The 16,797-nt window shown below is 31.5% G+C and overlaps 3 protein-coding genes across 4 annotated transcripts; 1 reads left to right on the top strand and 2 right to left on the bottom strand.

Moving 5' to 3' along the window:
* Positions 1 to 1,548: 1,548 nt before the first annotated feature.
* On the bottom strand, positions 1,549 to 4,193 carry LOC126842887 (nitric oxide-associated protein 1). Its single transcript, XM_050580103.1, has 5 exons — positions 3,649 to 4,193; positions 2,730 to 3,517; positions 2,510 to 2,660; positions 1,876 to 2,448; positions 1,549 to 1,811 (listed from the first exon to the last, which is right to left on the bottom strand). Exons 1-5 carry the CDS (start codon positions 4,034 to 4,036, stop codon positions 1,648 to 1,650), a joined length of 2,064 nt encoding a protein of 687 aa, XP_050436060.1. The 5' UTR covers positions 4,037 to 4,193; the 3' UTR covers positions 1,549 to 1,647.
* Positions 4,194 to 4,417: 224 nt separating this feature from the next.
* On the top strand, positions 4,418 to 13,516 carry LOC126842886 (sodium leak channel NALCN). 2 transcript variants are annotated; one of them, XM_050580102.1, is made up of 28 exons: positions 4,418 to 4,778; positions 4,846 to 5,031; positions 5,090 to 5,313; positions 5,371 to 5,499; positions 5,569 to 5,714; positions 5,806 to 6,053; positions 6,161 to 6,382; positions 6,451 to 6,618; positions 6,859 to 7,050; positions 7,121 to 7,258; positions 7,337 to 7,543; positions 7,610 to 7,812; positions 8,098 to 8,229; positions 8,297 to 8,644; positions 8,721 to 8,973; positions 9,328 to 9,495; positions 9,570 to 9,778; positions 9,880 to 10,000; positions 10,383 to 10,516; positions 10,594 to 10,759; positions 10,833 to 11,027; positions 11,110 to 11,327; positions 11,709 to 11,932; positions 12,016 to 12,152; positions 12,221 to 12,357; positions 12,417 to 12,573; positions 12,646 to 12,762; positions 12,894 to 13,511. In XM_050580102.1, exons 1-28 carry the CDS (start codon positions 4,647 to 4,649, stop codon positions 13,212 to 13,214), a joined length of 5,232 nt encoding a protein of 1,743 aa, XP_050436059.1. In that variant the 5' UTR covers positions 4,418 to 4,646; the 3' UTR covers positions 13,215 to 13,511. The 2 variants fall into 2 exon arrangements, with proteins under 2 accessions (XP_050436059.1, XP_050436058.1); XM_050580101.1 differs by having other exon boundaries at positions 5,371 to 5,714; positions 12,894 to 13,516.
* On the bottom strand, positions 12,713 to 16,740 carry LOC126842888 (acyl-coenzyme A thioesterase 9, mitochondrial-like). The gene is made up of 10 exons (XM_050580104.1): positions 16,318 to 16,740; positions 15,641 to 15,753; positions 15,461 to 15,579; positions 15,234 to 15,354; positions 15,058 to 15,170; positions 14,757 to 14,979; positions 14,397 to 14,599; positions 14,143 to 14,316; positions 13,630 to 13,780; positions 12,713 to 13,538 (listed from the first exon to the last, which is right to left on the bottom strand). The coding sequence occupies exons 1-10, from the start codon at positions 16,362 to 16,364 to the stop codon at positions 13,480 to 13,482; spliced, it is 1,323 nt and encodes a 440-aa protein (XP_050436061.1). The 5' UTR covers positions 16,365 to 16,740; the 3' UTR covers positions 12,713 to 13,479.
* Positions 16,741 to 16,797: the final 57 nt, after the last annotated feature.

The raw sequence follows: 16,797 nt of genomic DNA, 5'->3' as shown, positions 1-16,797 counted from the left end.
TATGGTATATTCCACGTAAAATGGTACCTACCTACCCCATTTGATTTTTGCAACCCGGATTTCACTCAAATTACTTTTATACTTAAGGGGACGGCAAGTACAATTTATTAAGGAGCAAAAGATAGGCAATATTTATCATGGATAATCTAAGATTCATTTTAAACATGCCAACTAATTATTTAAGGCTAAATGAACACTATGTTTTACTAGTCAAATCAATTTTCTTGAATTTAGTTAAAGTTAAAACGAAATTATGATAAAAAAATATCACCTCACATCTGTTGGACGGATTTAATTTTTTTTGTATGGATAGCTTACTGATTTTTTAATCAAATAAACCTAAACATACAATATATGTATTAACAATACTCGATTTGTAATTGTTTATTATAAATATATATATATATATTTATTAATTTTTTTTTTTTTAATATCGTTTAACGGTTACTAGAAAAAATTGAGATGTGTTTTTTTTTTGGGTAGGTATTACCGATTTTGTATATTGTAATCCGTTTAAAGTCCTGTTTTTTTTAATTTATGTTATAACTTAATGTATAATTAAGTGTGTAACATAAAAAAAAACAAGCCGGTCAAAATGTTTGTTATAATGTGTAAGTATGTACTAGCGACAAAAAATGTTGGAAGACTTCTTTGAATAAATATTGTTGACTGGACATTTAGTTAATTCAATTCAACAACCCATTTTTTTTTTTCATACTTAATATATTTCTTTTTTTTTATATATATATTAATGTGCTTTTATTTTAAATACTTAATATTTAAAATATATATATATATATTTTAGTACCTACACTTTTGATTATGTAAAGTATTTTATGTCAATCGTAAGCAAATAATTGTATTTTTTAAAACAAAATTAATTTTTTAAAAATAATAATTTAGATTTAAAGGCTCCAACTTTTAACTTTATTTTTATTCATAACAATTAATAATTTTTATAAAGCCCTTATTAGTTTTAAAATAAACAAAATACTTCCAATACTTTTTGAGGAAAAAACTATTTTAGACTAAAAATTATGAAAAAAAATAGAAACAAATTCTTTTCTACGATTGGGTTACTCTATAAACATTTTAATCCCAAGGTTTTCATTTTAACTCAATTTGCCTTCTACGCAAACTTTGTGCTAAATTAAAACTGAATCACCACTTAAATTTCTGTTTATTACCCACATTGAAAACCGAGTTGACAAAAGTATCATTTGGTGTGCATACTGCATACATATTATGCTTTAATAAAATAATAATAGGTCAGTCAAGTGGTGTAAATTGGACTAAATTGGCCAAAGAAGTCTAAGGTTTTCGAAAAGGTCAAAATATTCAAATAGAAAAGTAGAAAAAAACACCTGTTATACATTATACTTTTTTCTAAATTAAAATAAATCAATTGACAATACCTATTATAACAGGTGGTAACTCTGCCTTCGGTATAGTTAAGATTAAGTATGTTTTTTTAAGATTAATCTCCAACGTATGTATTTGAATAAAACGAATGTGATTCCAAATGTACTGAAATAAGTTTAAATGACTCTTTTTACAATTGTATAAAAACGGCCGTTGGTTTATTAATAGAAAATATTAAACTATATTTTAATATATTATGTAACAATATCAAATGTAATTCGCATTTCATTTTTTTGGGTGGTAAGTCGGAGTGAATTTTTTTCTCGGTCCTCTGTTGTTTACTGCAAATTTCAACAACGACGGTATGCGTACGTAAATGCCTCTTCTCTCGGGTGTCCAGGCCTGAAGGCTGCATACGTCATTCGTAAACGGTGACACGGAAACCCATCCTGTGAAAATACACACAATATTGTAAGCCAGTCGAGTTTAATTTAAGAATTTTGTAGGACTTACCGGCCGATGACAAAACAATGTCGGCACAACTAGTTTTTTCATTAATCCCTCTAAGTTCAATGGTTTTCTTGTAACAATGTAGACCTGGCCATTTGGAAAGCCTGTCGTTGCTACCACATGGAACGGCTAATAGATCGGAACCTAGCAGTGTTGTGTATAGCTCGTCAGCGTCACTCGTATGACAAACAGTAATCGGTAGTGTGCGAGCACTGAAAACCGTGAAGCGCACAAACTTAGCTTCAGTCTTCAAGCAATCTATACGTCCGAGCCCGCCGATAAATAGCGTCTGCATAGATCTCAGACAATACGTTCTAGGTTCAATCGAAGCAGAAGGCAATGACAACATCAACTCTTCGGTTGTAAGCAAGTTGATGGATTGATCCGGATGAACCACGCCCGGAGTGTCGTACAACCATTTGCTGTGAGCAAGCGTGGGGTCTTTATCGTCTAATCCTATTGTGCTACTAGTAACTCGATTCGGATCAATTATAGCGGAATCCGATGAAAACGGATCCAATTTTTCATTTTCATGACTAGCTCCTTTCGGCTTGTAAAATGTTTGACCAAGGCGACCTATTACACGTAATTGTAACAGTCAATAATACATTTTTTTTTTATAATCAATTTTTTTTACCAATAATTGAAGGCACATTGTTTATTTTCATTTTCGATAATCTCTTCTGATCGTTTTCCAATTGTTTTTCTATTATGTGTTGCTTCTTTTCCCGCATTAAACGTTGAGTCCTTAAATATAGTCTCCAGTTTGACGGTCGCATTATAGGAAACTGAAAAATAATGATAATTATATCAACGCTACAAATGGGGGGAGGGGGAATGTAATAATGAAAGCTTACTTTGAGTAGATTGAGAGTGGTACCAGGCCAAGGAGATGTCGTAGCTCTTTGAACCAAATCCACGGCCCTAGTCCTACAATAATCAGACTGCAATAGAGTGTTAAACATTGTGGATTTGCCGACGTTTGTGCACCCAATCAAATAAACATCTCCTTTGGTTTGCCAAATACTATGTAATTTGTTTATTAGTTCTTCAATGCCGAATCCAGTCTTGGCGCTAACCACAGCAACATGCTTAACATTGATATCCATGGGTAGACTATCAGCAAATGTTTTTTGTACATTATCTATCCAACCAGGACAATCGCCGGGCAGCAGGTCAATTTTGTTACCAACCACTACGATCGGCTTATTTTTACCAATTATATTGCAGATGTTTGGCCATATGCTACATGGAAAATCGGTCAAGTCAACCATTAAAATAATTAAAGCTCGCTTGCTTTTCAACGGAGCCAACAGTTTAGGGTAGTCAATCGGATCCACTTGTACTGCTAGAGCCGTATTGTATTTTTGCATGAAATGGCATCGTTGGCACACCATTGTCTTCAAGTCAGCCGGTTCGCAATGGCAGAACAACTCACTGGGCAAATATCCCGGTATAGACGGATTTTGACATTGTAGTTGAGCCCCGCATCCTCCGCACGGTACGTCACTAATCTCAATCAATGGATCAGGAGTACCATATTTAGATGACCACGAAGGCAGAATATCCTCGCAGTCTAGATCTCGTTCTTCGTAGCATTCGTAATCGCTCATCCAACGTTTTGCACCCCACTGTTCCATTTCATCTATTAGAAACAAAAAAAGACATACTGACATTAATTCAAATCATATTTGAAAGCAACATTTATTTTACTTAACACCCACATTTTATCTTGTAATGGGTATATTAAATACATTTTTTTTTAAAAGTACTCACAATCATGATTTATATTGTTGTCAACTAGGCCGTCCTCTGTCGAATCGTTCATTGTTTTTTCATATTTGCTTACAATACTGAATGGTAACACGTAGGGCTTAGCTGGGGACGCACTTTCCGTTTCATTTGATGTTGCTGCATCTTCTTCAGTGTACTCGTTCAAGTATTGTAACGATATGGGTTCAACGTCAAATCTATTTGCAACCAATTTTCTCGATTTTTGTTTTACTTTAACATCCCGCCAATATTTTACCAGCTTCTTGCTGTCCAACACGGAACTGTAGACTATTTTATCGTAAATACTGTCATTTTTGGCCAGCGAAGACGATTGACAGTAAGTGCGACACAAACGTTTTAGGTGCGTGCGCAAAATTGTACCTGAGTACATTATGGCTTAAGTATAAAATACATTGTCAAAAAAAATCCAATTTTTCTCAAACAAAGCCTAACTTACTTGTTAAACTTTACCGACAATTTTCAAACTGGTGAATCATAGCCGCTTTGCACAACTCGTGTATTTTTCTGTTATCTAATTTTGTTATCACTAAACATTTAACCGGTGTACTTCATATGATAACAATTATTATAGACAGCCATCGAGATAAAGAATAGTGTATTCTTTACATAGACCTATAAAGATAGGTCTATGGGTAAAACATTATTAGCAAAATAATTTTGATTTTGGTTTTTCATCCATGGTTTTCGTTATCATATTGTGAAAATCCCTATCAAAACAGTCATATGACAATAGTAATCAGTAATGATTCTTTAATCTTTAAGTATTCCAAAAACCAATTTCCAAGTAATGTCAATTGTTATTTGTTAAAATCAATAATAATTGTCAACTTTACTTGAACTTACGTCTGTCGACGAAATGTTTATCTTCGAAATAAGTTAAAAATGTTAGAATGGATGACATACTTGACGGTCTCCCAACGATATAACTACGTTATAACAATTAACAAACATAATTTATTATATGTGAAATGTAAACCTCCATGCAAAGTGTAAACCCAAAGAGTGTGAGCATGTTGGGCCGTAAGCAAAGTATTCGGATCGATATGATGGCTGCTGACTACGTTCAGGAAGAATCGCTGAACGAAAGTGCAGAAATCGATTGGGTCAACAAGGTAATTTTGCCTATTTTGGGTTTTAGTCCAAAGAGTTGATATAATTTACAATTGATGTTGTTTTCAGTTATGGGTTCGAAGACTAATGCGCTTTTGCGCTCTGCTCAGCTTGTTGTGTGTTAGTCTGAACACTCCGAAAACATTCCAGACATTTTATTACTTGAAGTTTGCCACATTTGTATGTGACTTTGCGGTCACCGGTCTTTACACCGCCGAAATGATTGCCAAAATGCACATACGTGGCATATACAAGGTATTGTAACAATAATTTAAATAATTCATATCAACATCAATAAATTGTCTTATTTCAGGGAGATTCTCCGTACTTGAAAGACCACTGGTGCCAATTTGATGCCACGATGGTGTTTTTTCTTTGGGTGTCAGTAATATTGCAAATTTTCGAAATCGTAGTCGATTCGCCTGAATATAGTTATTTATCGATATTACGTGCGCCAAGACCATTCATTATGATCCGGTTCATACGAGTCTTCCTTAAATTCTCCATGCCAAAATCTAGAATAAACCAAATTTTCAAGTAACTCTTACTAAAATATTGGTTTGCATAACAATATAATAATTCCTAATTTTATAGGCGTTCGAGTCAACAAATTTACAATGTTACATTGTTCTTCCTGTTTTTTATGTCATTATACGGTGTACTCGGCGTTCAACTATTTGGTGAAATGAAACATCACTGTGTTTTGAATACAACCGATCCAAAGTATAAATATAATTTTTTTTTTCATTTTTCAAAGGTTAATTGTATTACATTTTTTTTTAATGTCATTAGGCATGTCACTATAAACAGTTTGGCTATACCAGATACGTTTTGCTCTACAGAACCGGGTGCAGGTTATCAATGCCCAACTGGTATGAAATGCATGAAACTAGAATTATCGAGATACATTACAGGTTTCAGTGGATTCGATGAATTCGGCAAGTATAATTGCCACACTAATCTTTGTATTTCATTTTATGTACACGGATTTAATAATAATATAGAAAAAATGTAATACAACTTTTTTAGCCACCAGTATTTTTACCGTCTATCAAGCAGCCTCGCAAGAAGGTTGGGTGTACATTATGTTCCGAACGTTCGACAGTCTTCCTGCCTGGAGAGCTATATTTTACTTTTCGACATTAATATTTTTCCTCGCTTGGCTGGTAAAAAATGTGTTCATTGCTGTCATCACGGAGACATTCAATGAAATGCGAGTTCAATTTCAACAGTTATGGGGCCAAAGAAGACACGTTGGAAATAAAACGTCTACCGAGGTAATAGTTTTACATTTTAACATTGTAAATTGGAACAAGCGTGTTTTTAGTTTTTTAATTTTGTTATTCTTATATTTTTAATACTTTAAAAACGTTGTTCATTTCAGATACTTGTTAGCGATGAAAACGGATGGCGATTAGTTACCCCAGAACAAAATAAACATAGAAAATTAGCATCGCCGTTAGGACATAAAATTCTCAACTCAGCTTGGTTCCGATTACTCGTCATGTGCATAATACTTAGTAATGGCATTGCGATGGCCACTATGAACTTTAAACACGATGGACGTCCCCGTCATGCTTTTTACGAAAAATACTATTACATTGAAGTAATATTTTATTTTAAGACTTTGTGTTTTTATTATTTAGTATTGTGTTAACAAGTTTTTAATTTTAGGTTGTGTACACTGTGGTATTCAATTTGGAAACGCTATTCAAAATGGGTTTACTCGGTTTTAAAGAATATTTTAAACATTCTTACCATAAGTTTGAGTTGATGCTTGCAATTGGTACTACGCTACACATTGTACCTCAATTCTATTTGTCGGGTTTAACTTATTTTCAGGTATTAAATGATTTAGTGATTTCTTTTACCAATAGTTAGATTGTAACATAGATATTTTTAAATTAAATAACAAATAGCAAGAATACAAATTTAAAAATAATCAATTATTCGAACAATAAAATATATTTATTTTTATTGTATTAAATTATTGAAATAATTTATAACTTCTAATAGTACTGTAATATAAAGTGTTACAACATAGTTTTATAACACCTTATTTTTGTACTTATTTTTATTTAGGTTTTAAGAATTGTAAGACTCATAAAAGCTTCACCAATGTTAGAAGATTTTGTTTACAAAATATTTGGTCCTGGTAAAAAACTGGGCAGTCTTATTATATTTACAATGTGTCTATTGATAATTTCGTCGAGTATTTCTATGCAACTTTTCTGTTTCTTATGCGATTTTTCCAAATTTGAAACTTTTCCTGAAGTGAGTGCATTTAATTTAATTTAATTTATCTTCATATTAATCAATATTGTATTTATTTTATCGTTTGCAGGCTTTTATGTCAATGTTTCAAATTCTTACACAAGAAGCGTGGGTGGATGTAATGGATGAAACCATGTTACGTACTCGCAAGGCCCTGGTGCCGTTAGTCGCAGTCTATTTTATACTTTACCACTTATTTGTGACTTTGGTAAGTTTATAATTTAGATGAGAATATACATTCTTCCACCACTGCTTTTAATTATGACACATTTATATTTATTTATAGATCGTACTGAGTCTTTTTGTTGCTGTCATTTTGGATAATCTTGAGCTTGACGAAGAATTAAAAAAGCTCAAACAATTACGTTTCCGTGAACAAAGTGCTGAAATCAAAGAAACATTACCATTTCGCCTGAGAATTTTCGAAAAGTTTCCAGATCGTCCAAAAATGACCACTATACATAAACAACCGTCAGAATTCAACCTGCCAAAAGTATAATTAGGAATATTAATTTAAAGTGTTTGGTTATAGTTTCTAAAATGTATGAAAAATATTTAGGTACGAGAAAGTTTTATGAAACAATTTGTCTTCGACAAAAGCGATGAAGAAATTGCATTAGAAGGTATGAAAAGCACAAATGAAACATTAAAACCCCTATCGATGACACGCAAACACCATCCCGTCAGACTGTTGACTAATCCACCAAAAGTGCGTACAGTAACACCAGATTATCGTAAAGCCATAATTTCAAACATAATCAAGTAAGTGTTGAAATTCGAAAAAAAAAACTTATAATAATTAAAAATGTGAAAACGCTTTTATGGCCGGTATGTTAATCTGGAAGTGTATAGATGAATACCGCATAAACTTTTCTAGGTTTAAGTTTTATGAATTATAATATTTATATATTTTTCAGAGATATAATTTAAATACCGCATTATTTAAGCAATTAACTTTTAACATTTTTAATATTACCATTATTGTTTTTTAATTAAGATTTATTAGGATTAAAATTGTAATTGATTTTTATGATTAACCAATTACAGTGATTCTAACAATCAACGTCTACTGTTGGGAGATTCAACATTTTTGCCGCCAAATTCTGGTCCCAAAGGTGCGGGTCTACATACCCAAGGTACCATCAACAATATGCAGCACACCCGAATAGATCACAAAAAGTAATTAAGCTGCTCACGTAAAATTATGCGGATTTCTTTATTTCCATAAATATGGTTATATCACTAGATCGATGAGACAAAGCATTCGTCGTGGGTCCATAAAACTTAAACAGACTTATGAGCACCTTATGGAAAATGGAGATGTGAATCGGTTGGCTACTGCGACAAGAGCCCGGCCTCATGATCTTGACATCAAACTGTTGCAGGCTAAACGACAACAGGCCGAAATGAGAAGAAACAAACGAGAGGAAGACTTGCGTGAAAACCATCCGTTATTCGATACTCCTTTATTCATTGTTCCTAGGGAATCTAAATTTCGAAAACTTTGTCAATTGATCGTGTATGCTCGATATGAATTTAAACTCAGAGATCCGCTTACGGGCGAAGAACGCCAGGTTAAATACAAAGGTTTCCAGTAAGTTCATTGGTTTAGTATGATTTATATACTATTTATAAATTAATTTTTAATTGCTTTTAAAATTGGTTTTCAGTAATTTCTTAGGATTAGTCACCTATTTAGACTGGTTAATGATACTAGTGACAACATTGAGTTGTATATCAATGATGTTTGAAACCCCCATTTATCAAGTAATGAATACACCAGCTTTGCAAATAGCGGAATATGTATTTGTTTGCTTTATGAGTATAGAAATAGCTCTAAAAATCCTGGCCGATGGTGTATTTTTCACCCCGAAAGCGTACATGAAAGATGTAGCCGCTATATTAGATGTATTCGTATATGTGGTAAGCATTTCTTTTGTGACTATTCAGTTAAGTATTACTTGAAGAGATGAGTATTATTCAATATATTTTTATTTAAAAAAAATTATCAATGAGTAAAAATTGTATTCATTATTATATTATTCATAAATAATATGGTTCATGAAAAAAAATTATGTATACATGAATAAAAAATAAATTGTATAAAATATGAAAAACTGTTCATTTAACTTAGCTAACCCAATCTAACCTAACTTTACTCATAAATAAAAATTATTCTTCATTCACTTAAAAAGCAGTTATTTAAGTCTTATTTAATATACATTTTCGAAAAGTTTTTATCCAATTCTGATTACTTGTAATGTTTTTATTTTTCAGACAAGTTTAGTGTTTTTGTGGTGGATGCCAACTAATGTAGCTACAAATTCTTCAGCACATTTACTGATGATTTGTCGTTGTGTACGACCATTACGTATATTTTCACTAGTGCCGCACATGAGGAAAGTAGTCGATGAACTTTGTCGAGGTTTCAAAGAAATCTTATTGGTTAGTATTCGAAGCAGTGTATCAATTTTTTTTTTATAATAAAATGATTATTATATTGTATTGTATTTTTGTAGGTATCTGTTCTGTTGATAGTTTTAATGTTTGTATTTGCCAGTTATGGCGTACAAATATTTGGGGGCCGATTAGCCCGTTGTAATGATCCAAATATTAAACGACGTGAAGATTGTGTTGGAGTATTTATGCGCCAAGTGTTTGTCACGAAAATGAAAATCAAACCTGGGCCAAATGAATCTTACCCTGCCATACTAGTGCCAAGAGTTTGGTAAATCTTATTTTTTTTAATAATAATTTTCTTAAAATATACGTACTTAAAACATAAAAAATAAAATAAATCACTTGAGCAATTGTGTATTGCCAATGAAGGGCAAACCCAAGACGGTTCAATTTCGATAATATAGGATATGCTATGCTGACACTGTTTGAAGTGTTGTCGTTCAAAGGGTGGCTGGACGTTCGGGATATACTGATCAGCGCTTTAGGACCAGTAATATATTTTCTGTTCGGATAACCGAGCATGCAATATATTTAAAACTTTGTTGTTTGAAATGCTGAAGGGGTTTAGCTCCAGAATAGATAAAAGCATGGCTGAAATTGTATATGATTTGTATATTTAAGTTTGTTTATATTATTTTTATGCATTTGAGGAGATGTTTGATTTTTTTAATTCGTTATGATTTTGTTTACTGTTTTGCTTATAGGGTTTTTTTATCGACAAATTCCATATGGCAAAATTTATTTTAATCTGAAAATTCTATTTTTGCTGTTACGTTTATAATTTATTGTTTTCAGTATAGTATTTAAAAGCATGATATTTAAAAAATAGATACATTAATGATGAGATTTAAATTAATATTACTTTTATTTAGGTCCACGCCATATACATTCACATTTTTATATTTTTGGGTTGTATGATTGGGCTTACACTTTTTGTGGGTGTTGTGATCGCAAACTATTCAGAAAACAAAGGAACTGCCCTTTTGACTGTTGACCAAAGGCGATGGTAAATTAATTACTTTATTAGGGATTTTGAAAAATAAACGACTTGCTACATAATAATGTAATTTGTTGTGATAATAGGTGCGACTTGAAGAAAAGACTTAAAATTGCACAACCTCTTCATTTACCTCCTCGACCAGATCGCAGAAAGTTTCGAGCTTTTATCTATGATATTACGCAAAAGATACATTTTAAGAGATTTTTTGCCGTTATTGTACTCATTAACAGTTGTCTGTTGTGTGTTTCGGTAAAATTTTTATGTCTTTTAACTTTTTTAAGAGAAACAAAGACAAAAATTTTATTTCTGTTTGTTTTTTTAGTGGCGAGCTGGTGATAAACATACAGAATCATTGTCGTTGGTCAGCGCTTGTCTGACACTTATATTTGTGGTCGAAGTAATTATGAAAATGATTGCTTTCACTGCTCGCGGCTATTGGCAATCTCGCCGTAATCGCTACGATCTCTTAGTCACTGTTTTGGGAGTGATTTGGATATGTACTCATTTTGCAATCCATGTACGATTTTTTTAATTAAAACAAATAAAATTAATATTTAGAACTGTGATCGTTATTTAGCCATAATCTTATTTTGTTATAGAATGAACTGTCCTTTTCATTTGGCTACATAGTCGTTGTCTTACGATTTTTTACCATAACCGGTAAACACGCAACGCTAAAAATGCTCATGTTGACCGTTGGCGTTTCTGTTTGTAAGAGTTTTTTTATTATATTTGGCATGTTCCTTTTGGTATTTTCGTATGCTTTGGCCGGCACTATATTATTTGGTACTGTGAAATATGGTGAAGGTATTGGAAGGTATGTAAACTATCACACAATAGTATATATTTTTAGCTTAGATGTGGAACTGAAAAGGTAGTGTTTTTAAAATGTTTTTTTCAAGACGTTCAAACAAATGATAAATTATAAATATATCAAAATAAATGTAATTGTACAACATATTATTATAATTTTTTTAATTGAAATCGTCTGTATTTTATTGGAAAAAAATAAAATAAGACAACAGCTATTAATACATTTATTGTTTAAGAAATTATTTATATTTAATAGTATTTACCATCACTACAGTTTCGCATCGAATCATTTATCTAAAAGTGATTATATCACTATAATAATTTCTGAACCTCCCCAACCACACTTTTTTTAACTAAACTGTTTTATATTATATTTATTACCTAGACTTGCAAATTTTGGTACTCCTGTTACTGGAGTAGCTATGTTGTTTCGCATAGTTACGGGAGAAGATTGGAACAAAATCATGCACGATTGTATGATCTTACCGCCGCAATGTACGCCGGCCCCAAATTATTGGCAAACAGACTGTGGAAATTATGCGGCCGCATTAATATATTTTTGTTCGTTTTACGTAATGATTACATATATTGTACTTAACCTTCTAGTCGGTGAGGAAAACTCTTTAAAGTATACTGTGTAACCTTTAAAAATATAAGTAGTATCAAATAGGCATTTTATTTTATTTCTATAGCTATTATTATGGAAAATTTTTCTCTTTTCTATTCCAACGAAGAAGATGCCTTACTGTCTTACGCAGACATAAGAAATTTTCAACATTCCTGGAATATTGTTGACGATACACAAGCCGGTGTCATTCAGGTGTACAAAGTATGTCCGATAGTAATTTGGTATAATAAAATTACGTAACATTTAATATATTTTTATTTTAATTAAAGGTCAAGTTTTTACTACGTCTGCTGAAAGGCAGGTTGGAGACTGATCCACAAAAAGGTAAAATGCTGTTAAAACATATGTGCTACGAATTGGAAAGACTTCACAACGGCCAGGAAGTTACGTTCCACGATGTTTTAAAGTAATGTATAAATTACCGGTAATGTAATGTAAAACTTATCATTTGTGATTGTGTTTTAGCATGTTGTCTTATCGTACGGTCGACATAACAAAAGCCCTTCAACTCGAAGAACTTGTCGCACGTCAAGATTTTGAATTAAACATTCAAGAAGAAGTCGCTAAACAAACCATACGCAACTGGCTTGAAGGATGTTTACGCAAAATGAGAGCGGCTAATGTAAATAAATATGAAATACAAATCAAACTAAAAAAAATAAGTTTTAATCATTTATCATTTTACTTTTACCAGAGACAACAAGGTAGCCTTTTAGCTGGCTTACGGGCTACCAATGAAATGCTACTACGTGATTTCGAGGAGAAACAAGTGGCCAACAAAGATAAGGAACCTGACGACAAAGATATAAAAGTATGTTAATTTATTATTTTTTAAGACAACAGGTTAATACTTAATATTTACAGACAATATTTGTTAACATGTGGTTGTCTTGGACAAATCAAAGTACAATTATTATTAAACAATTTAATTATTCCCTTTAGATTGACGTGAGTCGTTCAAAGCTGAAGTCGACTACAGGAATAACTCGTTCCGATAGTGTTGGAAGCAGTTCAGGGCGTAGATATTTAACGCCCACGCTATCAGACCCGTCCGACAAAGATAGGAATCGTAAAGCTTCGTACAGAAATTTGAAACCTTTGAATATGTCAAATCTGAATGTATCCTCAACTTCTGCAACGCGTGAAACAAAAACTAATACATCCAAAGTGTCTAGTGCCGTAAAAGAAATACATGAATGGTGGTTAGAGCAATTGGAACATTTTTCAGACATGTCTTCGAGCGAGGATGAAAGTTATTTATAGATTTAAGAATTATGTTAGTTTAAAATGATCAGTTATTATTCCAATAATGTACAAGCTTAAACTTTAGGCCATTGAAGAAAGTATTAAATCTAAATTTTGGTTTTTGAATTATAGCCTAGTAAAAAATAGCCTGTTGTTAAATAATATTGTAATACATTAAAAGGGTAAAACATAGTTTGTAAGCAAAATAGTGATATTAAGTCAATGTGTTGTTCAATGTTTTGTTAAACTAAATAAATATAGATTTAATTGCACATAACTTTGTTCACAAAGAATTGTAGACATCTAAATATCTTCGGCGACCATCGAGATAAAGCATGGCGTCTGAAAACAAAAATGACCCAGTTATTGTACTTTTACTATGTCATTACTTTAAATGCTTTTCATTTGCATTTTATAGAATTTACAACTTTACCGTGATAGCTTTGAGGTAACACAGGAGCAACATTGTTTGGGGTGACGAAAACGTTGTAAAACGAATTTGTAGTTAAACTCTTCTTCATTTCTATGTTTTCGACTTTAGCTATAACTTCTACTATCATTATATTTTCACTAGTGTAGCAAATCTAAAATAAAATAAAATAGCAATTTACTCGTAAAGCAAATTTTTTAATTTTAATGATAAATAACTAATTGTTTGAAAATAATGAGTTTTTTATTTTATCTATAATCCAACTTAATAATACATTTTACTTTTAATTCAATAAAATTTTTATTTCAAAATAAATTTTTTTTTTTTTGTTTCGAGTAATATTTTTTGTTTGACTGTTTCAAATAACTTATTATTTTTAAAATAACAGATAAAAAAAAAAGTTATTTAATGTTTGTTTTTACTTAAATAGATTTTTATTTTTAATAATTATTTAAATAATGCCCAAGTTTGGCGTACAGTTTAAAACTACAATTTGATTTCTATGCAAACTCTTACTTTTCCAATTAGTTTTAGCCGGCTACCAATTGGAACAGGATTGCGGAATGTAATACTATTAATCGCTCTCGATGAAACTCTGGTTTTACCATGAACACTCGCTACTAGGAAGGCGAGTTCAGTAGCAACACGCATCAAATAGCCACCAAAGATGGTGTTGTGTAAATTTTTATCCTATTAGGTACAAAATTAATATATTTATTGATGTTAATTAATTTTTGGAAAAATATTCATTAATAAAAACTGCAGTTTACTTCGGGATGGCAAAGAATATTGGTTTCTATTTGAGTATCATTCATCCACACACTGCCCGGTGGAAGAATTTTGTTACCCAACATCGGTTCGTTCACATTGACAGTTTTTAAAAAAGTTTCGTAAATCAGTGATTGTTCTTCAGGAGTCGGCATTTTATTTAAGATCGAGTCTTGGCGAGCTTTTTTTCTTTCTTCATTTCTTTCTGAAAAAAATTAATTTGGCTTGTCTTGTCGCACATAAAATAATAAATTGTAACAATCCATTTATTTTTTAAAAATTGTTTACTAACTCAACTGGCGGGCTGATTTTATTTTAATCTATAAGATAGTTAAAACGAAATACTTAGGTAAATACCATACTTAATGACAGATGCATAAGATTTTTCTCGTACTCTCCATTTGGCTCAAGCGAGTTTACTGGAACTGACAATCGATTTGTGGAATCTCTGGCCACAAATACGAAGTTAGCTTTTGTGATTCTTTTTAATTTATTATCGTGAAGCTGTTCCAACCACAGGGTAACTTCCATTGACGTTTTCCCAACATAAGATACAAGTCCACTGAATATTAAATCTCTGTCAGGCTGTGAAGGATATTCATTATAAATATTAAATTTACTAACTACATGATATATTTTGATTTTGACATATTTTTTAGTTACATATCGTTCGGGGCTGATGATAACATCGTCCACTAGTAAAGTGACAACAACGTATGGAATTGGTACGTCATTAGGAATTTTTGGATTGTAAATATGCTTCAATACAATCCATACTATACAGAAATATTTATAAATAAACAACTAAAACGTAATTGAACAATAATTGCTCATTTTACCCGCAAACGAATCCATGTCTTCCAACAGCCTGCCAAGTCTTAAACTGTTATAAGTAGTTGTGTACTTGTTTTGTAACATTATGTCACTACTCAACGGTACTTTGGCCCTATCGAAACTGTCCTACAAAATGATAATTGCATATTAATATTTTTTTGAATACAATTAAGATACAAATACAATTTACACACTAAAGTATTTAACAATTTTTAAAATATCAGATATGTACACTCATCGTGCGGGTCGGTAACTCATCTCGGGCTTTCGGCAAGTGCTCTAACAACCAACTTCTGTCTTCTTGTTCGTACTTCCCAGATAAGCCCATCATATTGTTAAGTTTTTCTCTGACTAAATACAAAATTCCTTATGAATATTTACTTGAATTTGTGTTAAATTAATTTATTATTACTCTCTTTCATAGTTTTTAAGTTGTCAAAATCAATAGGTGTTTCCGTTGCTGTAGTACTGCATCTGTTGGATATTATTTTTGAACATGGCCAAAGTGGATTCATTTGTTTGAATCTAAAATAGTTATAAAACTATTAATATTTTATAATCTCAAATAATTAATTTCTCTACTCCGTTCACCACTTCTCTCCAATCTTAACAGGCTCTATCTTCTCTCTAAGTTCTCTGAATAAGTGCTTATTCTCAAACGATATTTCAACGTCTCATTCCGTTACTGTACATTAAAATTACAGAAGTTATAAGTAATATGCAAAAATGTCAATTAGCATAGATCATTTTTTTTGTTTAGATTGTTACGCTATAAGTGTGTAAACACATAAGAAAAACACCAATTTAAATGCACAAACCGTTGTAGGTGACATATATACAACAGCTTTGTTGTGCATTCAGTATGGGCATAATTAGAATTTGAAATGAAAATCATATATTAATTATACTGTAATGTGGTTAACATATTTATATGCACATATGAAGAATATCTCACGCTGTGTATACAATAATTTCACATACAATTTCTGACAAAAAACAGTATTTTTTAAGCAGATGTTTATATGCCGTTTTCACTGTTTACTGGCAACGAATATTTTGTCAAAAATTAAAAGACACCCATATACTTACAAAACCTTGGAAGTCGTAAAACTGTTTTGTATGATTTTTAAACTCATTTTGTTTGGTTTACTAATGACTATTTAGTTAACTTCTTTTTTTTCAGATCAACGGAATCGTAGAATGTGACTTGGCTAACAAAGAAATTTTAGATATACTCGTCGTAAAATTAATATAAATTAAACCCTTCTATACGTTGAAAAATGAGTCGCCCTTGAAATTGGATACACTTTTTATTCTCCACGACTCCACCAATCGTTTATCAACATTTAAATTAATTACTCTATCGTTTACGGTTTATCAATAGTAATTAATAATCGGATCTCAGAGTTCAATCATAAACAATAATATTTTCACAGACTAGGATAATTATTGTCTTGTCCTAGACCGTGATTTCTTGTAGTTTCACGTTATTAATAGAGATTTGCCAATTGTTATCGTTATGACGTTATCTATTTAGTATTTACTGATAGCAAAAAACCAGCTGACAAC

The sequence above is a fragment of the Adelges cooleyi genome, unplaced genomic scaffold (genome assembly GCF_023614345.1).
Source record: "Adelges cooleyi isolate 19-005CV unplaced genomic scaffold, UGA_ACOO_1.1 ACOO_flye_CR_arks_rails_tigmint_CR_PRNA_574, whole genome shotgun sequence".
Classification (NCBI taxonomy): domain Eukaryota; kingdom Metazoa; phylum Arthropoda; class Insecta; order Hemiptera; family Adelgidae; genus Adelges; species Adelges cooleyi.
This window is presented reverse-complemented; position numbering and strand designations above follow the sequence as displayed.